We start from the raw sequence: 27,000 nt of genomic DNA on the forward strand, positions 1-27,000 counted from the left end.
GGTATTAGAGGGCTGCAGCAGTGGATCATGTGGCTCGCGCTGTACAGGACCTCCGTGAGGCGCTGATCACGAGAGGAATGGGCATACGGGACGCGTCGTTGGATGCGCAGAAACCTCATCAAAATGCCAACTTTCTCCGTCATGTACAAGGGAGCTGTCATGATTAGCAGGTAAAAGTACTAAGTCTATAGTTACGGGATAGGGGTGATCCGATATGTAAAGTAGAATGCGTGCGAGGCTTCAACAGTTTATTTAGAGAGAGCGATTAGCGGCTTGAAATGTTACGAGGCGAGCGGCTCCTCGTTTTCTCCGCTTTACGCACAGGTTTGGCGACTTTCCGTATAGTGCGCTCTCGCAGAACATTGCTCGATCATATAACACGCGTGGAGATTGAATAGGAGACAACTGCATTACTATTCATTTCTTCAAGAAGGGGTTTAAGTTCACTGTGGTGCAAACACAAATGTATGCCTTTGCAGGTTGTTTTCCAGTATATTTTCAGAATGCACAACACGAGGTATGTGCCATTTATTGTGTTTATGTGTTGTGACTAAATCCATTCAGTGAACGTACATCATGAGATTCAGAAAACTATGTTTAGATGTGTGTTGGGGTTTGTTTTGGGGTGCCAGGGGCAGGGCAGTGTTTGCGTATGTGGAATCCTAATCTGAAATGCACATTTAACTAGAATTGAGCCACAGAGGTGCACTAGCATACAATGTAAATGATGTCTTTATTTAATGGATATCTTTAGTAATATCACTACCTAAAAGGTCACTAAACATGTCATGATGAATCGTTGGCCAAACTTACAATTTAAGGAATAAGTAGCCTACTCCTTCAATTGTATTGTGTGTTCCTTCGATAAGTTGTCTTTAGTATTTAAGCTGCGATACTTTAATTCAAATGACTTAAATATTCAAGTTAAGATGCACTACGACGTGTGTTCTCAAAAATCTGAATTTGCACACAGTTTCCATTTTTAGGTGCGTGCAAAAGGGAATTCATGTTAAATCATTTATGCTGATTCCCCAGTGAAAAGAGCTGATCTTGGAACTACTAATATCCACAAGCGCAGAGGGTCTCGCAAATTCTTCCTCAACAAAACATAAACTAAACTAAACACTGTCACAGTGTATTTGTGTGATGTAGAGATACACTGAGCTGAATCAACTGATGCGATAAGGTTATGCGGGGCATTTAGTGACTTAAAAGTTCAGAGTTTCTGCTGAATTTGGAGAATATGTATTTGTTTGACATTGTTTCTTTTTTATGACTTAATTTCACAACAGCACACTGCTAACATACAAAATACTAAACACATCTTATTTGATTAATACATTTTATATGTCGAAAAATGAGTGTTTGAAGAATACATTTAAAATAATATCTGACTAAATTGCTATTTTCCTAATTATTGTTCTTTTTTTCCTTGCACAGGACACTGATGGGTCCTTATGGAGTAGATCGAGCAGTGCATTCTATGGAATTTTCAGATTGTGAGAATGGATTAGGTAAATGTGTGTTATTATACCTGTGTGTTGAAGTTTACTAGTTTGCTTTTAAAGTCGCCATTTAAAACGCTCGCTTTGGTATTTTGGTATCTGCCATATAAAGACCACCGTAAATGTTCTTTGTCTTAATGCTTCAAGGACGTATAGTGACAAAAAGGGTGAACAGTTACCACATGAACTCAGTGAAGGCATAGGAAATTGTTCTTGTAGGTCAGACATAAACATTTTAAAGTCAGCATTAATGAGTCTCATTGTAAGATCTCTGATATCGAATGGCCATTAATAAAGCACACAGTGGTGTCGTGAATGGAAACGAAGGCATACGGTTAATGTATGCTCGTTTTTCAGTCTTGCTCTTGTTATATTTATACCGCAGGGTGCTTTTCCTCTTCACAATAGTTCAAAAACACTATTTGAAGGGATCGCTAATCTTCTTAAACCTGTCGTTCTTCAACTTGCACAGTCAACAATCTATTGTGCTGAAAGGAGATTCTGTTCTAGGAGACATTTGAATGAATACAGATTTAGGAACTGGTTCTCTGCATAAAACCAGCGCTTCTAAATAAAACCTTTTACAAAACATATTTGCAGCGCTATCATGTGCAGACTTAAAAGTGTGAGACTCAAGTTGAATCCTTACTATGCATTTATGTCAGAGTGCATGATATATTTGAATAGTACAGAACACACTTTGCCTACTGTAAAAGCCAACGTTGCAGTTCTTCATTTTCTATGCTAATTCAAATGATTTATCTTGAAATGTATCTTGTGATGTCCAATACCAGCTCAACACTCAATTAGTACGGTACAATTTTATTGAATATTTATCATTATATCATTATCTTTATTATATTAATTAAACAATGTGATCAAGCAACCAGCCAAAGCAGATCCAAATGTATCAGGTCGCAGCTGACCCTGTGTTCTGCTTCAGACACATGTACCACAGGTTTTGTATGGAAAGACACTCATCTCATTAAAGGCCTTTTTGTTTCGATGTGTCCGAGCTAGTCAATGCTGTTTCAAGGGTCAGTCCACAGATTTACACTGTAAAACGTTTTGCTGTAGTTATTCAGCTAGTTGCCATTAACTTACTATAGATTTACATTTATCTAATTTACTGGCAACAGTTAAAGATAAATAAACATTAAAAAGTCTTTATCTTTTCGGAAAAAATGATAAAATAACAGTCTCAAGCAATGCATTCTGGGAAACAGAAATCCTCATCAACCTATTTCAGTTTTTTGTCTCATTTTGGTTCCCTGAATGCTTTGCACGAGGCTGTTATTTTTTAGTTTTTTCTGTAAAGATAAAGACTTGTTAATGTTTAATGTTAATTTATCTTTGAACAAACTGTTGCCAGTAAATTACATAAGTGTTAATCTACAGTCAGTTACTGGCTGCCAGTCATACGGTAATTTCTACAGAATTCTTTCACTTTGTACAATTGCTATCTCAAAGAAGGGATTTGCCATCTAAGCAAAAGTGCATTTAATGCCAGTCTATTGTGATATAATTGATTTTAGGTCAACATAATTAGTACATAAAAACCAATAAGGTTGGGTGCTTGGTATCCTCAAATCTAAATGTGTCTAGGCTGGAATAAGGTGCTGTTGACCAAATGTTTAGTTAATTATTTCGTGTTTCATTTTGTTGAGGTAAAGTCATGTTGTTAAGAATTCAGTTCAGTAGGGAGTCTACATCAGAGGAAGAGGATCTTAGTTTCACTTGGGAGATTTAAGAAATATGTTTTACAGGATGCTGTGGCCCACAGAAATCTAATGAACTCGTTTTAGTTTGTTGAGATCTTTCAACTACAGGTGCATTTGATACCCTGTTGCTCTACCTACATGTTATACTTAGAAGTATGTAATGACGCAAGTCACCTGTTAATGCTTACTGTATGGGCACTTGTTTTCACATAAGACTTATTTGTGTTTATACATTTATCAGAAAATTGTATCCAAGACTCAAAGTGCATTCAAGTTATACATTAGATCAGTTTGTTTTTAAAATACACAAGTTCGGTATCAATAGTTAAGCTACACAAATGGGAAGATGTACCTATAGTGTCTCAGGTGTGACTGTGTCTCAACATGGCCGTTTTCAAAGTTTGCAGATGCAAGAATGTTAAAATGTCAGAAAGTCTGCATGATGCATATTTTGTCTCTTCCAAAGGTGTTAAAGTGATTGGAGGTGTGAAAGAACTAACAGGAGAAGAATATGGAGTTTATGTGAAGAGGATTTTACCTGGTGGCCTTGCTTCCAATGATGGTAAGTTCTCTCTTATAATATTTTGTCAGAATCTGTTTTTTATTTTTTATTGCCTTAATGTTTATCCAGCCTTTTCAACTTTTTAAATAGGACTGTTGTGTTTGCAGCCATTGATAAATTCATATCTGCTAGATAAATTCAATAGCTTTGATTATTCTGTACATCTTTTGCTTGTGGACAGTGATAATTTATCAAATTTAGATTTTTAGGTTTAGATAAATAAATACCACGTTAACCGAAATGCTCTGAAACTAACTCGGAAAGGAAACTGTGTCAATGCGGTTGTTTACGTTTCTGGGATGCAGATTGTCTGTCTCTCTGCGTATACCTCTGGTTAAGTCTCTCACGTGTGAAGGGGAGTTTAGCGTCATCCTTGTGCTTCGAGTTAATGCCTCTGACAGGCTGGAATTAGAGTCTGTCTCCAGTTCTCCTGCTGCCGTGCATGGGGTATATGGGAGCTTATATGGGCGCATGCGTACCGCAGTGATTTGACTTGTCTTTAGCCTGCCTTTTTTTTGAGCAAAAATCAGCTGTCAACCCACCATCCAGTCATCTTAATATGCTTTTTGACTGCACTTTTTAGTTGGGTGGAAACACAAATCAGGAATGCTAGCTTTACCTAGAAGACACATTCCTAGGCAGCTTCTCAAAATTGAGGTAATCCAAGTTGACTGTACACTTCGGTGACAGTAAAAAGGTAATGTTCAGGTGAACTGCCCTGTGACCTCTTTGAGGACATATGTGACGTCTTTGAGGCTATGCGGAGTGATTGTGACAGGATATCATGTACAGTAGGTGAAGGTAGAAGAAGTATCCTGACCTATCTTGAACTGATGCACCTGAAGAGAGGGGGTTCAATTCTCTCTGTTTTTGGCACCTAATACTCACACACTGGAATGATGGCCTATTAAACAAAAATGCAGTCTGTGATTTGTGCTGGGTCATTTACTCTTTAAAAAGCGGTGAAAGACACAAATGTTACGAAACCTAAAGGTGGTGGTCAGGGTCAACAGCTGTACAGTAAAGTTAATGTCATGGCATTACAGAATATCCTTACACCTTGACACCAGACACGAGCTTCACAACATAACAATCCCATTAAAACAAGGCATTTGTTGCGACCAGTGTGGCGAAAAATCTAATATTCTAAGGGGTTCTTTGGTCATGAGACTCGTGTCTGGTGTACACGTGGTGTAAGATAAAGTAAAAAGTATACATTTCCCAAACTGGGAAACTATGTGCGCCAGGTTCAATCAAACCAAGTTTATTCTCAGAAATAAAATTGAATCTGTCCATGCATACTATGCAAGTAAGTCTTTTATTCAAAAAAGTGACATGTTTGATATAAGGGTGTTGTTTAACACAAAGAATCACAATAAGATGCTTAGTTCCTAACGTGTATGTACATGGCAAAAATGTAACTTACTGTTTAAATTGGTTGAAAGTTGGTGAAGAAGAGAAACTTCGCACTAAAAGCAGGGGTTTTCAAACCAGGGGGCCTCCAGAATGTTCTAAGCGGTCCCTCGTCAATTTTTGCGAAACAAAAGACAGCAAAGGTTGTTAAATTCTACTGGAAACTATTGTAGTTTTATATCTACAACAATATGTAGTCTTTAGAATATCACACTTAGTATTTGTCTAACCTTTGAAATTATTCTTCATAGAAAAAAAATTTATTTTAGAAAGGGGTCCCTCGAAAAAGGTTAATTGTGGAGGTCGTTGGCATGAAAAGGTTTGAAAACCCCTGCCTTAAAGGATTGTTTTGTAAATGCTTTTTTTTAAGGAAATCTGCAGCCTGGAGACCAAATCTTAGAAGTGAACGGTGAAAGTTTGATTGGCGTCACAAGTGAGAGGTACAAACCTATTCTTCTTTATCTGTGTTTTGCTTTCATTTGTGATAAAATGCTAAACATAATACACCTATGTAAATGAGCTTTGACTCTGTTGGACTGTAATGTATTGATTGTTTATACATCTTTTCTTTTAAAAAGTTCTGAGAGACTGGACATCTTTTCATCGAGCCTTTGAACTTTCGTGTATGATGTTGTTCTTTGATTTCAGAGCGGTGGATATTCTCAGAGCAGCTTCCTTAACCAATCACATGCGCCTTCTGATAGCCAGGGATGAGGAAGCCAGGTAAAACAGTGATCCTTCTGTCATAACAGCAGAAACATGTTTTAAAATAACTGTAAGTTTGAAGCATCAAATGTCCGAAATTTGTGTCATCGCTGTTCTCTCGCTAGCATTCAAAAGTTTTGGGTCACTTCATTGAAATTCATCTTTTGCTCTGAAGGTGTATGCTAAAATGTTTTCAATTATTTTTGGTAGACAAAAATATAATTGTGCCAAAACGCACATTCCTTCAATTACAAAGCAAACATGTTTTAATATACAGATGACCTGGACAAACTACTGAAGAAAAATAGGCAGAAACATCACAGATGCTGGCAAAAATCTTTTTTTTTCTTTAATAATTTGTGACCCTAAACGTCTGAACAGTAGTGTATTGATCAGGACAATGTAGTCAAACCGATGGTTTTTGATTTAGTTTTTTTGGCTTTCTTCTGCTGATTCCTGTCATTTCCAACCTGCTGCTTACTCAGCGACCAAACCCTTGACATCACTTAAACACTCTCAGCCCCGATTATATAGTAACTCTGTCGGAGATCAATTGTGTGCATAATAATAGCTTTCCTGTAGCTCAGAGGTTAGAGCATGGCACTCGCATATTGCCAAGGTTGGCGGGTCGATCCCAGGGGGTTTCACATATTTAGAAACAAAAAATATTTAGTATAATGCAATGTAAGTCGCTTTGGATAAAAGCGTCTGCCAAATGCATAAATGTAAATTTAATAAGGAACGACTTCTAACCACAGCTCTTTGCGATGCTTCAACCTGCGATGCTGCTTGTGATTGATCATTGCAATGATCGCTTTGGGAAACACTTTAATCGTTGAACTATCCTGGAAAGACGGAACTTGCAACCATAGTTGGCTAATGATGCTTTTGGGAAACGCAATCCAGAGTGGCTCCTGGCATTTTGGGTCTGGTTAAAAGCAGGATAACTCTGCCCTATGGCTTGGATTACTGTCATACAACATTCCTCTCCACTGTCCTTAACTTCCTTCTCTAGATCTAAACCTGTCAATAAAAAACAGCATTCGTGATGATTCACTGAAGTTCTCATTGTTTGTCATTACATTTAATTTAGTTGAGGCATTATGACACTTAATTGTTTCGCCTATTTTTAAGGCACATTTACAGTTGAACAACTAGAGACGGACCAGCAGGAGTCTGTTACAGTTAAAACCCCAGGGTTTGTGTGAATGAAGAAGCCACACTGTACCGCATGCATGCTGATACACTACAAGCGAGCATGAGACCAGACTCGCAGTTTAAGCTGTGACCGTGATGAGTCCTTGCATTTCCATGCTTTAATCTGCCCTTAACCAATGCGCAGTGAGAGGATTACGCCTCTCCCTCCACTGCCTTCAACCGCATATCAACAACCTGCAAGTCTTCAGGGAGCGAATGACTGATTTCTGGGGCATTTCTGGGGTTTTTGGTCTGCGTGTATACACGAGGAAGGCTGTTTAGAATGTGCATGTATCTACTGTGGTTTATTCAGATATAGCTGAGCTCTTTTTGAGTCAGCTCCTTAGCACTTTACGCATAACAACCTTACCCGACCTCACCACTAATCCTTGCTTATAACCTGGACGAAGAAAATGAAGGAACAAGCTCTTTTTGCATTGCATCACGTACAATTCGAAAGCTTTTACCTAGAGTACACCTAGCATCTGAAAGATATTTTTAGCTTGGTGTTGGAGCAGTGCCAGAGAAATAATGGTCTGTTTAGTGCTTGAAAACCACGATATCAGTCCATCTGAAACCTTGTATCTTCATATTTTGTGATTTTAATTTATTGCCATAAATGATTATTATTTCTCACCCTTTACGTTTGTCGCTGGGTTTTGCAAATCTCTAACCAATGAAAAGTATTAAAAAGGGATTGTCAATTTTGACAACACAGTCTTTAATCATTTAAAAGTGCAGTGGTTTTCCATATCCTGAAAAGCAAAGAATTTGGACATCCGAGGTTTCAGAAGCACAGCAACAATATATTAATTCAGCAGTGTTATGCACACATTCTGTTGACAGAAAATTATTGGCAGCGTTTTGAATCTTTTGGTTTCCCATTCAGTTTTGTTTGTTCGTAGCAAAGCAGTTTCACCAGAGGTGAACCATGTGAATTGAGCAGATTTGATGGTTTGATAAAAGAAGTCTTAAGAAGTAATAAGAAGAATTGGGTAGAGGATGGTCGAGTTTTTAAGTTTTTGTATGCAAATGTTATAATAATCTTACATCATTCAAAGCAATCATACAATGTCAAGTCACATAGTCATCAGCTTACTAAAAGAGGTCAGTGTCTGCAGTAATGCACAATGGACACATGTCCTCAAATAAACAGACTCTGAGTCCTGTGACAAGACATTTCTGCTGACCTGCAGTATATCTGACACTCAAGAGGTGTCCGGGGAAGATGCTCTACTTTTCCTGAAGGTAGAGGGTGGATGGTCCAGCTGAACTAAAGTTGGAACTCACCATGATTGTGTTACCCACCAGCATTGACAGAAATTCAATACCAAGGCAATAATAGTTTTGCATAAAAGTATTGCACAAAACTGAAAATGTCAAAAAATCATTTAATGTTGGCTGATGAATTACAAGCTTATTTCTATTTTCATTTCTGGTGTTTGTTGAATATTTATGTAACAATTTTTTCATATATATATTATATTGTATTAATTATTAGCCATTCTACTCTTCTGATATCCACATTGGCATGAGTAATTTAAAACCTGTATCAGTCAACCTCATTACATAATATTTTATTACAGTAGAACTAAAGTGTATTGAATGAACAGCATTGGCCATTCATTTGTCATCTTTTGTGATTTGAACATTACATGGTATTCCGTCCTCTAGTGAGGACTTGTGTGTGCGTAGAGCATATTTGGGTTCACAGATAACATTCATAAGTCCTTCACTATTGCATCCTAAACGAATTAAGAGCATGATATTATTTTGGAATAGCACAAGCGCCTCTTACATAACCTGAGGACGTTAAGCACTGTTATGTCATTTAGGTGTCTAAAGGAATTTGGAGGTTTTGTATTTTTGTGATGTGATTGAAGGTTTTTAATGGTGTTATCCTTGTCTTTGTTTTTGTGTAGGCAGGAATTTGCGGAGCTTCTTGAAAAATACGGATCCACTGGCAGCACAGGATCTACGAGGAATTCCCCTATTCAACAAAGTACGTTTTTTCTATCAGTCCATCATTTTCGAATTGACATAAAACACCTATAAAAAGGAATATGAATGTCTCAACTAAATTGATCAATTTCAGTGTTTTGGTGTTCTTTTTTTTTTTCTTTCTTAACTTCAGCTTCCTAACGTCTTTACATCACTTGATAATAAATAGTGTATGGAGTGAAGACCGTTTATGTGTCAATGACAAATAAAGATTTTCCACATGGCAATTTTACAACACAAATAATAATAATATCCTTTGGAGTTATTCAAACATGAAGAATGTGGTCCAGATTACACATGTAAATGAAGTGATTTTAGTTTTTTTCATCTATTAATTGGCCTAAGTGGTCGTTATACGTTGTTGACCCTTATGTCATGTATATTGTCATCAGTCATCATCTGTTCATCATTTATACTTTAATATGAATGTTAAAAATGAGAAAAATGGAATGTTTGTGTAATCTTTTTTTAGACAATCTCTCATTTTGAGTCAATTATCTTTTAAGTTGAAAGAAAGACATAAGTCCCTTGAAAATGGCTTAAGACAGCGTATTTGTCTACTATGCAATTGTGAACATCTGCTTTTGCTGGAGGAAAGACATTCAGAAAAACCTAGTTAAGGCGAATGAGCCGCCTTATCTGTGCTGCCCTCAAAGTGCAGAATATGCAAATGATGTAAATTGCTTGAAGCACAGCAAAGAGTTCAATCTGAGTCTTTAATTTAAAAGTGCAAATGAGATACAGAAACCGTCGTCAGATAGCTTCATCTGGACATTTCATACGGATTGTATTGACAATGGCAAAACTCCCTATTATTTTAGTTTGCAAACTTTGTTTCTTTTAATATATGAAGAGTTTATTTCCAAAATAGGATTATCTTTTTTAAGATCATTTTTATTGTGCATTCCAAATAATATCAATCGAACTGCAGTTGTTTTGTTCTGATTTAAGCCATTATAACTGAAAAAATATAGCTAACTAACACAATAAAACGCAATAAAAACATGAACTTGATTTTTTATTTTGATCTCATTTTGGAAACAAAGTCTTCATAACTTTGAAGGGCAGCTTTCATATGTTCGGTTTGTGCTACAGCATAACAGTTAGTTTCATTTAAAACAGGCCCATGTTGTGTCTAAACTATGTCTAAATGTTACTAAACATTTAAATCTGGGTAAACTGATGTTCAAAAATCAAATCACGTGGCTTTGGCTCATGCTGATGTTCAGTATATCCAGGAAAATGAATACAGAACCATATGAGCTAAATATTGCTAAATGCATGTAGATTATGGAGATTTAAAAAAGGATGTATATTTGTATATGTAAAATAATATTGACTTGTCTTGTATTATTTAACGTGCACAAGTTTCAATATGCTCCTCATTTAATCTCATTGATGTCTAGGAGAAATAATTTAGATATATAGAGACCTCATCTGTGATCTTGTTAAGACCTTTCTTATGGGACTGTATTTATAAACCTGAAAACGTCATCAATTCTGTCACTGCCCTCTGGTGGTTCTGATATAAAATTATTTACATTTTAGATTTACATTTAGTCATTTAGCAGACACTTTTATCCAAAGCAACTTACAAAGAGTTCAGGGAGCAATAAGCAATATGTCATAAAAGAGCAATAGTACAATAGGTGCTAATACAAAGTTACTAGTTTCAACACAAAGTTACAAAATATTATACAACTACTAAGAACCTGTGAAATCATGTTTTCATGTTTGATTTCATGCATTTGGTCTTCAATAAATCTTGTCCTTCATTTCTGTGCAAAAGCAGGCAGATGCTTGGAAAGCACGTCATCCGGGTCTTCGTCCAGATCTCAGAGTCCACTGTTGCTCAGTCCTGCTGGCTCGCAAAGTCATTATAACACCACTGGACCCCTGCTACGCTCCCTAAGGTACTGAATTTATGAATGACTTTTGACCAACTTCACCTTACCATCACAGCGTACTCTATAACACTGTGTGTATGTTCTGTGTGTCTGTTCACAGTCACCCAGGTGAAGGGGTGATTCAGCTCATAACAATTGCTCGCACCTGCAGTCTTGGCATTACCATCGGCGGTGGTTCTAATAGGCCCGACGGCCCTGCGGTCTTCATTCAGGAAGTGCTGTCTGGAGGAGACTGCCATCGGGTGAGACAGAGGGTCTTATTTGCAAACTGCACGTATTTGTTTTGCTTGTATTATTCTGGAGACAACATTTTGATTTACTATAGGAGCCTCGCACTCAAGTGACACGAATTTGAGGTCAGAGTTCACCAAACTTTAACTTTGCCGTGCAGCGAAATATCTTCGGACGGACCTGTGTTTCCGGTCTGTTGCATTCGGATACGTGTGAATGGAAGTAAATTGAACAAAATAGAAGGAGAGAACGAACTAATGATGTACGTGCCGTGCACCTCTGTTGTAAATTTTCTCCTTGTGGAAGTAAAAACACAGACAGAGTGTGGGATCAACAAACAGAAATGAGTGGGATAGTTCACACGATTCCAGGAAGTGTTTAGTCTGTTGTGAAGAACGATACAGATTATAAACCTTCGGGAATCATCGCCATGACGCAGATCCGATTTTCACACCTCACCATTAAGCTGTGACACATTTAGCAATCTAAATAGCAAAAGGGTCTAGGTTAAACAGACTATGACATCCTAAGATGTCACTACTGCGCTAAGCCAATGACAAGGGTTAGTAGATAGACCTCTCTCTGAACCTTCAACGTTTATCCCCTGCTGCACTTTGTGTCTTCCCCAGTCCATAAATAATTTTTCTGAAAAAGACGACAGGCATAGAGACCACAGACCTTGCTATGGTGATGGAAAATGCTGTCACAGCAGAACAAGACCGTAGAGGTCAGATGTAGAGACGGCTGCATAGGGCATCACCCTCCCAATGGAATATAAAACCCAAGATGTACCTCTAATGCTGAAATGCAGATATTGAATATCGCTGGGATTTACAGCGCCAGAACGCTGGACAACAGTGAAATGTGCAATCCTGTCTCTAGTAAATCTAAAAAGCAATTTTTGGTTTTGTAGTCATTCATAAGATTGTCATCTCGGGTAACATCTCGGGTAACATTTCACTAGGAAATCATATTGTATAAATATAGCATGATATAATAAATATCAATTAGATATAAGAGTTTAGGTGTGTGTGATTTTTATAGATATAAATCATACGAAATGAATCACAGGAGCCTGTCAAGACCAAGTTTGATATTTAAAACGTCACCCTCATTATTCTCCTATGCTCTATGGTAATAGAATATTATTGTAACGTTTTACTGTCGGTGTATATGGTGTTGCTGTAGTGGTGTGTGATATAAGAGATGTGCTCGTGATGAGTTGAACAAAGCTGATGTTGCAGTTGCTGATACTGATAATCACAGACTGAACGTCTGCCACAAATTGTAACTTATCAAGTGAAGTTTTCAATTCCTTTGGTTTTAGGATGGACGGCTCAGACCTGGAGATCAGCTTATCGCCATTAACAAGGAGTCATTGATAGGCGTGACATATGAAGAGGCCAAAAGTGTCCTCAATAAAGTCAAATTCAGGTACTCTCTATTGTCAGCTTGCAGGAAGTACAATATTGTACTTTTTATAGAATGTACAAAAATATATATTTTGTGTTTATTGCCCGTGCAGTCAGGAGCAAGTGGTGGATGTTGCCTTCATTCCAGGAAAAGGAACTTTCTCCGCTAGCCCATCATTACATAACGGGGTTCAGAGGGGGGTTGGGAACGGATACAGCTCCTGCCGGTTAAAGGTCCACGGCCGATCTCCCGAGGTGGGCATTTACTAGAGCGGTCTACAGATTACAGTGCCTTGCAAAGTATTCATCCCCCTCCATTTTATTGACATTTTGTTATGCTGCTGCCTTATCTTAAACTAATTTAAATTAATATTATTTTACATTAACCTACACTCCACAATAATGACAAAACAAAAAACTAACTTTGCAAATTTACTCAAAATTAAAAGACTGAAATAAGTACATTGCATAAGTCTTCCTACCCTTTTCTGGGATACTTGAAATTTAGCTCCGAGGCATTCGTTTTGGTTGTTCATTGATGTTTCTACACTTCGAGGGGAGTTAACCTCTGGCAAATTCAATTGGATAAGTGTGATTTTTCTATCAATATAAGGTGCAGCAGTTGAAAATGCATGTCAAAGTTAAAACCAAGACATGAGGTCCAAAGAACTGAGACAGGATTGTATCAAGACACAGATCTGGGGAAGACTTCTGTGAACCTTCAATACAGCAGATTGTTTTTCAGAAGCATTTAGCCTCCATTGATCCTGAATGAAAGAGGTTTGGAACCACCAGATCTCTTACTTGAGCTCACCTCCTGTCCAAACTGAGCCATCGACGGAGAAGGGTCTTGGTAAGAGCGGTGACCAAGAAGCTGATGATCACTTTGATTGAGCTCCATCATCATATATGGAGAGATTTACAGAAGGACAAACATCACTGAAACACTTCACCAATCTGGGCTGTGTTTCCCGATATCGAGTACGAAGACTCTAAAGGTACTACGAAGACTCATAACTCAAGTTATGCCTTTTCCAAGCGTGTCCCCCGAACTATACCTTTTGAGGTTACTCAAGATAAACCTTCGTAAGTGCGACGTTAGGTTGATATCGATGGGTAAGTATTGAGAAAACAATGTTTGTTATAAAGAAACGCTTTAGAAATAGTAGAAATTGCATTTATCAGGGCTCAATGAAATAGTATAAAGAAAGAAAGAAATATATGTGCGTACGTGCGTTCGTTGTGTGTGTATTGATAATTTTGCATGTGTCCGATCCCGCAACGTCACGGCCATACGTTTTCTGAGTTAACCAGCTACATTAACTGGCTCTTTGGTTTCGCTTGTTTTTGAAAGGGTCATTTATATTCTCATAGTTTGCCATCGTGTGTTTAATGTTCTCCATGATCTGTGTTGATTCACATTATTGGCGTTTTTTGTCCTTAATGTGCATGGAGTGTAGATTAATGTAAAAAAGATATAATTGAAAGTAGTTTAAAATGAGGCAGCGGCATAACAAAATGTGAATAAAAAAAGGGAGATGAATACTTTTGCAAGGCACTGCATGTCTTGTCTCTGTGTTATCTAGCAAGACACCGTAATCTGACTGAATCAAGTTCCTACAGAGGCTTGGACTTGATGCACATGACATTTCTTTGTTTTCGGCTTTTTGTCACTGCATGTGATTCTTCTTAACTTTGTTATAGATGCGACGAGAGGAAACTGTCCCAGTGCTTTCATCCTCCCCAGATATCTGCCCTCCAGACACACCGGTTTCAGGTACCGTATAAGCGTTGTGGGTTATTTAGAGTGGCTGTGCCCCCTTCACCTTTTTAGAGGATTTGTTATTCGTGCGGCTCTCGCATTTCCCTTTTGAAAGTAGTACTCTAATTTCAGAACCTTTCAAAACAAGTTGATTTTGTGCAAAGTAATCACAAGTTCTCTTGTTTCACAGTGCCTTTGCAGCACATTGCAATAGTGTTACTCAACGCTACTATATTTTAAAGTGCGTGTCACCGGTTGTCTATAATTGAGAATATCAATCAAATGTGTAGGATTTTTCAAAAAACACAGCGCACCTTTTGCTTTAATGCGAGTACAAACAAAATGAACCAGCGGCCGGAGAAAACGGATTTCTCACAAAGCAAATTATTTATTATGGGAGAAAAAGATTGAGGATTAGTCAGTAGCAGTGTTTGGATTTTAATCAACGGCTGGAAGCATAATCTCTTGACGCTTCAGGCGCCGGGCGTGGAAGTGAGGTGTTTAAACTACACAATCAAATTCTAGAAGACGTAACAACATAAGAGAGGAAGCCCCCTTTCATGTGGAGTCAGATAGTGCTGTTATCTCACTTCGCAGCGGCTGGATAGCTGTTGAGTGTAGATTTGCAGTGCATAGCGTGTAATCCTTTCTTAGGGCACAAAAACAGAATTGATAAGTTGCTATAGAAACCATACAATGTTGAGCCATTTTGGACCAATGAAATGTATGAATGATATAGCATCCACCCTTCCACGCATCAATTTATGACAACCATAGTGAGGTTTTTCTATTATTTCTGTTAGGGAACGTAAAACAAGATTTGAACTTTTTTATACATATTTTTCAAAGCACATTTTTGAGATGTCCACCTGGGTGGGCAGTATGTTGTTTTTGTTTAAAGAGATACTATAGCTGTATTCTGTAGTGACCCCCTTCATCAGACATTTAGTTTTTTAGAATTCCCTTTTCGACCCAGAAGACACATCACTTCTGGGTGTATAGGGCCTTAAAGGAACGGTTCCCCCAAAGATGCCAATTCTTTCAACATTTACATCCTTCCAAACCTTTAAGACGTTTTTTCATCTGCAGAAGGTCTTTTGAAGGATGTTGTTAAACAAACAACATTGGTCCCCATTGACTTCTAGTGTATAAACACAAAACCACTTAGACATTGCTCAGACATCTTCTTTGGTCTGTTTGTTAAGTGTAAACATGACACGATTACAGTATTTTGCATTTGTCCAATGGGAATCTTTGTGTTGTTATGCTATACACATTGTTGCCATTTCCATGTACGTGCAATTCTAGTGAAACATTTACAAAAGCGGCATTAATCCTGGATTGTAAGGAAATGCGTGACCCATCAGTCCCACCTGTTAAATCCATTCTGTTGTGTGAGCTCCCTACTGTGCTGTGTTGGTCCTGAATTACCAGCGAAGATGTGTTTGTGTGAGTCTGACGTATCTGAGCATCAGGAGGCTTTTCAATCCCCTGGAGGAGCGTGTCCCGGGGAGTGGTGAGGAGGCGGGAGATCAGGGAGACAGTTTAGGGCAAATACAAACTGTTTATTTTTCAGTTACATTCAGTGTTGTCTTTTCCTAAATAATTTCATTGATATAATAGCTGTTTATTTCAGCTCCCAGTAAATCACCATAAAATGTTTTAATGTGGGTGTAAAAATGATTTCATGTTCCACTTTCCCACCAGCCACTGCACAGAGACCAGCAACTGTTTCCAAACCCAAGATCTCTCTGGACCCGCATATACGGCTTAAATCAGAAAAAGTTGATCTGGTAAGACCAAGATTATATCAAAATATTAATTAAAAGTTTTTCGAAAAAAGATTATTCATTGAATGGAGAAATGAGTCGAGTGGCATGTGAATGGCCATTTATTGGAGATAACCTTTAAATTATAAAACCTTTTATATAAAGCTAGTTTGGCGTCTCAAAAAGTCTTCTAGTGCTTTTCAAATTTGGTTTAAGCAAATCTTTATTTGTATTAATGACAAGATTTGACCCAGTGGTTCATAAAAGCATAAGGAGGGTTTAAAGGGGTTAATCCCTATTATAATCTGTACCATTGACTTCTAAAGGAACCTATACCTCAGTGCAAAGTCACTGACAGTCTATTTATAAAGATAACCTTGTGTATGCCAGTGTGGTTTTCCTCCCAGATCTCTGTCTGTGCTCTTTGTTATGGTGCAATTGTTTAGCAGAGATTTATTTAATCCCGCTGATCCTGGAGTTGACCCAAATCTACCGGCCCATTAATAGGATTAGATCTCAATGGAGGAGAGCACTTAATGTAGAGTGCATTGTGTTTTTATTCCACATTTAATTGTTGCACGAACAGGTGTTTAACAAGGTTTAACGTTGTGAAAGGCCTTTATAGTTGGTTTCATCATGTTACTCCAGATGATTTTTCGGTACACATTCACAAACAATAGAGTGCAAGTAGATTGTTTCTGATAACAATCGAAAGAAACCGAGAAGAACCGTTACTTGGCTAAACTTGTCTCTCCAATATTTGAATTAAGACTCCGATACCAAGCTCAACCGCTAGATGTAAACTGACCAAACTGCAGGACCCATTCAACAAATCGTTCATTTAAGGGGGTGATATGGCGCGAAAACGTGCTTTTGTCTTTGGTGTGTTATAAATTGACCATGCATGTATTAGACATGTAAAATTGCAAAAATGTATGTGTCGCAACAAAAGATGCATTCTATCTAAAAGCAAATGCTCACCCAGATCTGCCTGAAACGCCTCGTGTAACCACACCCCGGCAAATGTACGTCACTTCGTAACATGAGTTGACTAAGACCGCCCAAATGTATACGCAAGTAAGGTAGGCGTACTTGTATATCTCATTGTATCATCATCATCGTTTTCATTGTAAAAGACTATGTTACGGACTAACGTTTGTCGTGTGTTTGTAGTACATGTTGTTTCTTTGTGTGATCTGCAATGTAGTCGCGCTGGCAAAGTCGCACTGACAAAGTTGATGTATCTGCTTGAAAATCTTCATTTTCCGGATCAGATTCGGGCTCGAAATGATAAATATATTATGATGACATTTTATCAATTGCTGTGGAACCTGATGTTCCGAATATGGTAAGCGTTACATTTCCGTCACACGCTTGAAGTATTCGACCAATCACTACACACTGGTTAACTGGCCAATCATAGCACACCTCGCTTTTCAGAGCGACGAGCTTTGTAAAAAATCAGTGCGTTTCAAAGAGGAGGGGGAAAGAGGAGTTACAAACATGCACGGTATTTGGAAAATACAACGTTTTTAACCTTAAATCGACCATTACATCTAAAACAAGCCATAATATTTGTTTCAGCCGTGTCATATCACCCCTTTAATACATTTAATATACAATAAAATAATATCAATTAATATTGACAAAAATAAAAATATATAAATAGTTATATTATTAGACACTAACCAAACACAAACCGGAATTTAACTGGGGGTCAGGCACGTGTGCGTTCGATGAAACGGTCTATACCCTTTAATGTACTGTTAATAAAAATGTCCCCGTGAACTGGAAGTTGCAATAGTTTTTACTTCCGTATTTTGACATATTTTCGATTGAAAAGGAATTTCTAATGAGAAGAATAGTGGGCGTGGCTTTCGTATTTCTCTGCGATTTGATGTATAAAAACAGCATTATCTTTTGGAATGGAACTGGTAGCAGACTGACAGTTGAAGGGGAGGAGTTAATGGATGCTCTTCCCAAGCCGTCTATCATACGTCATATAAAATGGATGGTCATTACAGGAGGAAAGTGCATTTTCAGAACATTTGAGCACTGGCTTTGCTGTATTTCAGATATTTAAATATGTGAGAAGAATAAATCGTGGCCAAAACTTTTGGCCAAAGTTTTGTAATTCGTCCTCTCAGTTTAAAAACCATACTCACAGATGTTAAAACTGTTCCCTCATTACCAAATCGTGCTCACAGATTAATGTCTGTGCCTTAAATATTTGAAATCTCTACCCACAAATTCATAAACCGTACATATAAGAATCACTTGCAGATTTATACAAAGAAAAGACGCGTTCTTGTTAAGTACAGTATATGTGCACGCATGGTTTATAAGTGACGCTGGCACGTTGCATGCATCGGATTGTATGTTTGTGTGAGTGATTTAAAAGTGTATAAGTATGGATCATGTTGTTTATATGTAAATGCGAGTGTTTAACATGCATGTATGCATGGAACAAGTTTATATGTAAAGCGAGAATTTTAAGAATTTATTGCATACAGTAAGTTTACATGTATATGCAAATGTTTATAGGTCTATAAGAATGTATCGAGTTTATATGTATGCACGAGTATCTATAGGTGTTTGAGTGCTTGAAGTTTACATGCATTTGCAAGTTATTCACAAGTGTATATGCATGCATTTATAACATAAGATGCATTTGTATGGATTTCATATTAATGTGCACATGTATTTCAAATGTATTTACTTGAACATCATATAGTATACCTATATATGTGAGATATATATATAATATATCTACATGCACGTGTTTTATATATGTATACATAAGCATACATAAGTTTTTGCTAAACAATGGATTTTTCTTCCTTTTGTGCTTTATGGGTTTAGAATTTAGAATGTCATGAGAAAATAAGTGCAGGATAATATTAACAAAATCATTATTTTAGATTAAATGTTTCATTCTGCAAATAGTCTGAAAGTCTATGGACATTTTGTGGCGGTATTTTGCCTCTCTGTCGCCATCTCTGTTTGAAACATAAAAAATTGCAGGTTACTTTATGGACTTCTAGTTTATATATCTTTAAGTGGGTTGAACTGAAATGATGCTGACATTTCCCATGGTATCTCATGAATCATTATTATAAACATAACATTCTGAATAAGGGTATAAGGAGATTTTTAGCAAGTACATACATAATCTATATATTTAGCCAAAAAAACAACTGAATTGAAGCATTAAATAACTTATAAGGATGGATTTATTGTGACTAACTTGACTTGTTACCACACTGCCCTCTTGTGTATACAGATGTAACATGAGTGTGATCCTTTTGCAGGCTCTGTCATATCTGGGACTAGATGTTACAGAAGAAAAGAGACTGCAACTGAGAGAGAGTTTGACTACAGACCCTCAGGGGACTGTCTCATATGGAGGTATAGCCATTTACACTTTTAAGTTACAGCTACATTGCATGATACTCAGTATTATTCAGTAGACACACATTTATACATATAAAACACTGCTTCAAAGCATGCACCACAGACATGTTAATGGGTATCATACAAATTGATGAACGTTTTATGCATTTTTAGCAAATGTTCAACTTTTGAACATTGTATCTATTTGTACTTATTACATTTATAGACGGTTTAATCAGATGTACGCACCTGGCCCATGTTAACTTCTGGTCTGTGTTTGGTTACAATATGACAATTTCTATTATATTTGTATTTTAAATTAATATTAATAAAACGGCGCGACAGTTATGGATTCCTTATGGAGGCCATGCAACATTTGAAAAAAAGTCTATATACAGAGCAAAAAAAACAACAACAACAACAAGAAAAACAGATCACCACCTTGTGAAGGTTACATGTACGAGTGAATCAAATGTTGACATACATAAGTTACCTTGTAAATAAGGAAATCATAATCCATATCTATATTATAATGAAGCTTCTCTATTAAAATTTGATACCATTGGAACCAGAAAATGTGACGAGACAAGTAGTTTTTGGGTAAGAAAGTAATGTGCTCAGTACAAACTTAGAAAGTGAAGTATATTTTCCAGCTGCTTAGAAAAGAAAGTTCTGATCCACCTCTGAACGTCCTTAGCAGGAAAATCCTGATCAAAGTGCTATAGGTTGAGCTTGATCTCTGCCCTTGTTACTATTCCTATATCAGCGATGGAAATCGAGAAATCAACTGTATATAGTCTCTCTAGACCGACACCAAAATCTTCCTTCTGTTGACCTGGAACCAAACCTTTTCTAATCAGCAGATGTTCGTTTTGGGCTCATCCTCATCACATACATGTATTGTGTTTATTGTGCTATACAGTACTTATGTTTAACCATGTCTCTATTGCCCTGTTAAGACTTTGTAGAAGCCACTCGCAGTGTTTATCAAGAGAAGCTGGAGGAGGCGGGACTAGGAAAAGGACCTTTCATGTTCTCCTATCAGGAAGCAGCTAGTTTGATGGACACCTCCGCCTTTCACTCCCCAGTAAGTAGACCTTCACGTTTTAGTAATGAAGCGCCCGACTTTGATTCTGGCCAAAGTTCTTCAGAATGCTCCTCAAATTGAGACTTCATTTTCTCGTGAAGTTAGGAGATTTTCTCAAGCGTTCTCAAAAGGAGCTTTTCTGCCGTCAGGAAAGTTATCAAAGCAGTCGTTTAAGGGCTTAAAAAGCTTGGATTGTCAGAGTCAGAGCGTTCTGTAACCTGTGCCTTTGTAAAAGTCGATATATGATGTATAAGCACTTCAGGTATTAACATTCTTATTAAATCCCAGAGCCGGGCACAATGAGAGTTGTGTTTGCTGTGTCGCTCTCTATTTCAGACCTATGAGTCAGAGTGCAGCTACAGCAGCGAAGAGCTGGAGGAGTTTCAGACTGAAGTCAAACAACTCCAGGTGCAAATGAAGCAGCTCAAGGTGAGCAACAGAACTGAAATGAGCCGATTAGATATAACCGGATTAGACTGTAATAGTTGACTGTGTAGAAAATGCTGGAGGACAGAGCCGAACATCTGTACTAGAAAGTCCTGTGACTTGAACGTTTATTGCAATACTCACAGGTGTTATTAAAAGACACGGAAGAAAGTAAGAAGACTTTGGAGGAGGAACTGCAGAAGACAGCTGAGGTAAAACCCAGAGACTGAGAAAAATAACAATGATCATAAGTTATATGTGGCTGATTTTTAAAGGGATAGTTCACCCAAAAATGAAAATGCTGTCATCAATTATTTACCCTCAGGTTGTTCCCAACCTGAATAAATGTTGATGTTCTGCTGAACACAAAGGAAGAATGTAGGGGAAATAAATGCTATGGCAGTAAATGGGGGATGCGATCTGTTTGGTTACGGACATTCTTCCAAATATCTTCCTTCGTGTTCAGCAGAACCATGAAATGTATACAGTTTGGGAACAACCTGAGGGTGAGTAAATTATGACAGAATTTGGATTTTTGAGTTAACCATATCTTTAAAGAGTACATATCTGGGATGCAATTTTTATTATATTAATAAACATGTTTTATACATTCGTTTTTATTTGTTTATACTCTTCTTTATGCTTGTGTGGATGTCAAAGATGGCCACAGCCACAGTGGAGGAGAACAAGTCTTTAAAAAGTAAACTCCAGGTAGCAGAAGCCGTTCAGAGACAGACTAACAGTGCTGAACAGGACTATGAAGAGGTCATTCAGCTTCTGGAGGCTGAAATCAAAGATCTAAAGAACCAGCTAGCCGGAAAGAATCGGAGGAGCTTGGGCGCTACCAAAGTAAACATTTCTCTTTCATCATGAAAAAACATGAAAGCATATTTTTGAGGGTTGGATGATACTTGTGTTAAGATGAAGCTGTTTTAAAGGGTGTTTTCTGCACAGGAGGATGTGATGGACCTCAACAGGAGGGTCACCATCATTGACAGCCAGTTGAGAATGTCTGAACTTACCAGAAAACACCTGGAGATATCAAACAAGAAGCTCATTGGGTTTGCCCAGGTAGTATACATGTGGTTTATACGTGGAACTTTAAAAATGTGAATCAGGTTTTCCAATATGTAGTGGCCCCAGAAAGGATTTGAAAACATCCATTTAACACAAAAATGTTATTGGTGGTAAATGGTAAATTAAACCATTTTCATAATTCTTTAAACCAACCGGTCCAAATGTCCTTTTATTACAGTAGTGGACGAAGGTAGTGTCCAGAGGGAATATTTGAATTAAATGTCCCCTGTGGTTAAATTCACAACTGTTTTGAGCCAAAAATGCACACTAGCATTTAAGCCATTGTGGGTTTTTTTTCTAATATGGTCAAATATCAGTTGTATATCTTATTATCTGTACATACTTAGAAACAAATGTGTAGTATAATGTGATGTAAGTAACTTTGGACAAAAGCGTCTGCCAAATGCGTAAATGTAAATATTTTGTAGGAATATTTTGTAGCCATTCTCTTAGGTCTTGCTTTACAATAAGCTTTGAGCAATGTGTTGTGTATAATTTTATTTACTAAACTTATATAAATTACACTCCAAGCACAAGAACTACAGTATGAACTATTAACTAATATTTTTAAATAAAGAGCTTTTTCAAAGGTGGACTTCTTGCTTCTACTGTAGATGTCATTTACACAGAATCATAGAAGTACATAAAGTATAATTTATAACATGAACTAAGAACATGTTCCGGTCATCTAATGTTGTCCAATGAAATCTTATGTGTCATTAATATGTGTCATGAATGGAATTTTAAATGCATTACATGTCCAAAAAACTTGGGACAACTGTATAGATTGCATTTATAGATATAAATAGCAAAGAAGTGTTAAAAGATGTTAAATGACAAATAACATTGTTTCAACAGAATGTCCACAACGTTCTCACCAGCACCAGCTTGTTTGGGATAGAAAGTGGGTGAGTTCCTCAGCTTGAACACAGTATATTAGCAGTACTTCTTACTTCAGAAGTACATCATGACACATCACCTCTTTGTACTACAGGAGCCCACGAGCATCTCCAGCGACTGACGGCCCAGACCCTCCCTCACCAGTCCCTGACCCTGCCTGCCAGCTCGCAGCTGAGGCCAAAGAGCTTGTGGAGGGTGTCTGCTCCCTTTGCACTGAGGATCACAGTGAGTGTGAATGAACTTCATGACATAATGCACAGTAGATCATAACCCACTGTAAGAAACTGAGACGCTCAAAACTCTTTCAGTGTGATTATTTGATCAGTTCAAGGGAGCCGCGACTTATGTAATGCCATCCCCTCATTACTTCACGAGGCTTAGGACTGTTTCTATACTTTGGGTTGTAATCACATCTGCAATGTTGTGTTTTGCAGCATTACCGCAGTGTGTGGAGGGAAGCGGCGTGAAGTCTGGGGAGGACTGTGATTCAGAGTGAGTGAATGTTATTGTTGGGTTATGACACAATCAGCATTTCTCTTCACTGCTGCTGTCAGAGCTGTTTAGCTCCGGCCAAATGTTTATTTTACTGTCATAAAACTCCTCCCGATAACCGCTGCACTTGCAAAGTCTCTCAGTTTGACAGGGAGTTTAGAAACCACTGAAGCTCATGGCTCGTTTTTAAGCATGTTCACACTGTACAGTTTTGCAGTTTGACAAATTTTGGGATTTCTCGTTTGTCAGATTTATTGCCTTCATGGTGAATCCTTCTAAGGAATGGTTCACCCAAAAATGAAAGTTCTGTTTTTACCCTCAAGTGGTCCAAAACTGAATACATTTCTTTGTTCTGATTAACACAAAAGAAGATATTTGATACATTGAAAAGAAGATACATTGAAGAATGTAGGAAAGCAGTTCTGGGACACTTTTGACTACTATTGTTGTTTTTCCTACTATGATAATCAATGGTGACCAATAACGGTTTAGTTATCTTTCAAATATCTTTCTCCGTGTTTATCAGAAGAAATACATTTATACAGATTTGGGGGAAAAAACTTGAGGGTGAGTAAGTGAAAACAGAATTGTATATAACCGTCCCTTCAAGTCTTTCTTTCTTCCTACAGGATGTGTGGTTTTAATTGATTAAAAATATTATTCTTATTGATGCATACATTCTTTTTCTCCTGTAGTGTTCTTTACTGGCCACAGCCTCCTCTCCTCTGAGCTCCTGCAGCAGGGTTTCAGTAGAGGATCTGGGATGGACAAAGACTGGAGTGATTCTAAGAACATCAAGACTGAACTGAAAAAAAAACTGGAAAATAAGAGACTGAAGTTTTCCTTTCTGTTCAAGCGTTCAGTGTATTTGTCGATTCAAGCAATAATAGAGCCGGAAAGACATCTCTACTGGTCAAACCGTCTCCTTCATGCACATATTAACCTGTAGTATTACTCGGTGTCATATTGTTTAAACAGTTAAAAACAGTACATTATAAACGGAGGTGAATTTATTCTGAAAACCATACAAATCATCACCATGTGCCATGCGCAGCATTTCACTTAAGCAGATGAAGTAGGTACTGCGCACAGTTATGAAGATTAATTTGCAATATCTGAAAAGACAAGGAAACCTTCTGATGCTCATTGCTTAAGATGACGTTTCAGTACATTTTTCCATTAAAGAAGATGTGGCTGTGAAGCTGACCGCTCTATTGGAGTTGGGTGTAAAATACAGTACATATTAGCAATCTTCATCATTTGATAAAATTATTATTTGTATCTGTTCTGATAAGTGCTTATGATGCTTTGAAATTTTTATATTTTGAGATGAATCTTTTACTATTCAGACACATACAGTGAGGGAAATAATTATTTGATCACCTTCTGAATTTGGAAGTTTGCCTGCTTACAAAGAAATGAAGGGTCTATAATATTTATGATAGGTTTATTTTAAACCGAAAGACAGAATATAAAAAAATCAGGGGGGAAAAGTGTTATATTGAGGTTATAAATTGATTTTCATTTCAGTCAGTGAAATAAGTATTTGATCCCTGAGCAAAACAAACCTTCGTACTTTGTGGATAAACCCTTGTTTGCGAGCACAGAGGTCACATTTCTGATAGTTGGTCACCAGGTTTGCACATGTGTCAGGATACATTTTTAGGGAAAAATTGCAATATTAGTCTCCTTCACAGATGTTCTATAGGACTAGAGTCTAGAGACTGGCTAGGACATTAAATGTGCTTGCCCATAAGCCACTCTTTGGTTGTCTTGGCAGTATGTTTTGGGTCTTTGTCATGTTAAAGGTACATTCACAACCCATCTTCAGTGATCTAGTTAAGGGGAGGAGGTTCTCGTCCAATACATTACCATACATGCGCCCGTCCCACAGCCCCTCTATGCGGTGAAGTCATCCTGTACCCGAGCAGAGAAAAAACCCTAAAGCATAATGTTTCCCATACTGTGCTTCTCTGTAGGGATGGTGTTCTTAGGGTCATAGTCAGCATTTCTCTGCCTCCAAAAACAGGAGTCAATTTTGGTGTCGCAGCACTTTGTCCAAAGCCTTTTCTGGATCATTTTGATGTTCTTTGTCATACTTCAGACAAGCCAGGCGGGCTTTCTTGGGCAGGAGGACATTTCCTAGTGCTTCAAGATTTCAATCTATTCTGGCACACCTTGTTACCAACGGTTTGCTTGCTAACTGTGGTCCCAACCGTCTTGAACTCATTAACAAGCTTCTTCCGTGGAGTTCTGGGCTGATCTTTGACCTTTCCCATGATCATCTTTACCCCATTGGGGAAATCTTGCAGGGAGCTCCAGACCAAGGGCAATTTATAGTTATTTTCTATTTCCTAATAATCGCACCAACAGTTGTCTACTTCTCACCAAGTTTCTTTCAGTAGTCTATTCAAGTGTTGTGCAGGTCTACAATCTTGTCCGACATCCTTTGAAACCTATTTGGTCTTGACCCTGGTGGTGAAGAGGTTGAAATGGAAGATACACATTTTCTTGGCAGGCATCTTTTATATACATAACAAGCTGATTTAGGAGTACTTTCTTAAAATGAAAGGACTAATCTGGGGTCCATATTCAATTTTTCAAGATTTTTTTGGTTGATATTCGGTTTCTATCAGTTAAAATAAACCTACCATAAAAATGACAGACACTTAATTTCTTTGTAAGCAGGCAAACTTCCAAAATCAGAAGGGGATAAAATTATTATTTCCCTCGCTGTAGATGTGCTTGCATGTAAATATGTGCACAGTTTCTGTTATGAACCTTGTAAATCTCGCAGTCAAACCCTTTGTCCTCCCTTCGCGTCTTTGATGATGATGTCATCTGTCACTTTTTTTTGCAGTGCAGGTTAGAACAAAATCATCCCGCTTCTATTCTGTTACTATCCAGAATGATATGTCAGTTCCTTTGGGGAGATTCCCTATGTTTTGCTTCTTGGTTCTGGTGTCCACGTGACTGCACCGATTGCTCTGGAAAGATCTTTGTTGTCATGGCATCATGAAGCAATAGAGGTCATATTGCAGCGTTCTGTCCAGAATGGATCTATTCAGCTAAACAATGCACAGGGTTCAGATTACAATCCTCATACCTATTGTACTCTGCTGTTTTTGTTTTGGAATATAGGTTGTTCAATCACTTATATCAATGTGTCATAAAGTGATATCGGAACGTCATGTAACAGTTTTGTTACTAAACAGCACATGCTCTGAAAATGCTGACATAGTCCTGTGATTCAACTAGTTTGCATCATATGTGTGGCCTAAATTTCTTATGTTTTATTAGTCAGAACAAATGTGTTGTGCATTTTCTTTTTTATTATAAGGAAATATTATCTGCAGTAACTACACATTTTGTTTGTTATAACTCTTAAGGCAAAAATGATATAAAATCCCAGTGAAATAAAATATTTTCATGAAATATAG

The 27,000-nt window shown here is 37.5% G+C and overlaps 1 protein-coding gene across 2 annotated transcripts; it reads left to right on the forward strand.

The window, feature by feature from the left end:
* Positions 1 to 26,992, forward strand: LOC306894557 (syntaxin-binding protein 4). 2 transcript variants are annotated; one of them, XM_079457212.1, is made up of 22 exons: positions 1 to 170; positions 1,441 to 1,514; positions 3,693 to 3,788; positions 5,572 to 5,641; positions 5,850 to 5,924; positions 9,026 to 9,105; positions 10,897 to 11,017; positions 11,112 to 11,253; positions 12,570 to 12,676; positions 12,768 to 12,909; positions 14,359 to 14,431; positions 16,124 to 16,209; positions 19,497 to 19,593; positions 20,538 to 20,665; positions 21,002 to 21,094; positions 21,238 to 21,303; positions 21,752 to 21,940; positions 22,046 to 22,162; positions 23,027 to 23,076; positions 23,163 to 23,293; positions 23,503 to 23,560; positions 24,256 to 26,992. In XM_079457212.1, the coding sequence occupies exons 1-22, from the start codon at positions 103 to 105 to the stop codon at positions 24,287 to 24,289; spliced, it is 2,097 nt and encodes a 698-aa protein (XP_079313338.1). In that variant the 5' UTR covers positions 1 to 102; the 3' UTR covers positions 24,290 to 26,992. The 2 variants fall into 2 exon arrangements, with proteins under 2 accessions (XP_079313338.1, XP_079313337.1); XM_079457211.1 differs by having other exon boundaries at positions 17 to 170; positions 10,894 to 11,017.
* The last annotated feature ends 8 nt before the right edge of the window (positions 26,993 to 27,000 follow it).

Source organism: Barbatula barbatula, assembly GCF_947034865.1.
Source record: "Barbatula barbatula genome assembly, chromosome: 5".
In the NCBI taxonomy this organism is placed as follows: domain Eukaryota; kingdom Metazoa; phylum Chordata; class Actinopteri; order Cypriniformes; family Nemacheilidae; genus Barbatula; species Barbatula barbatula.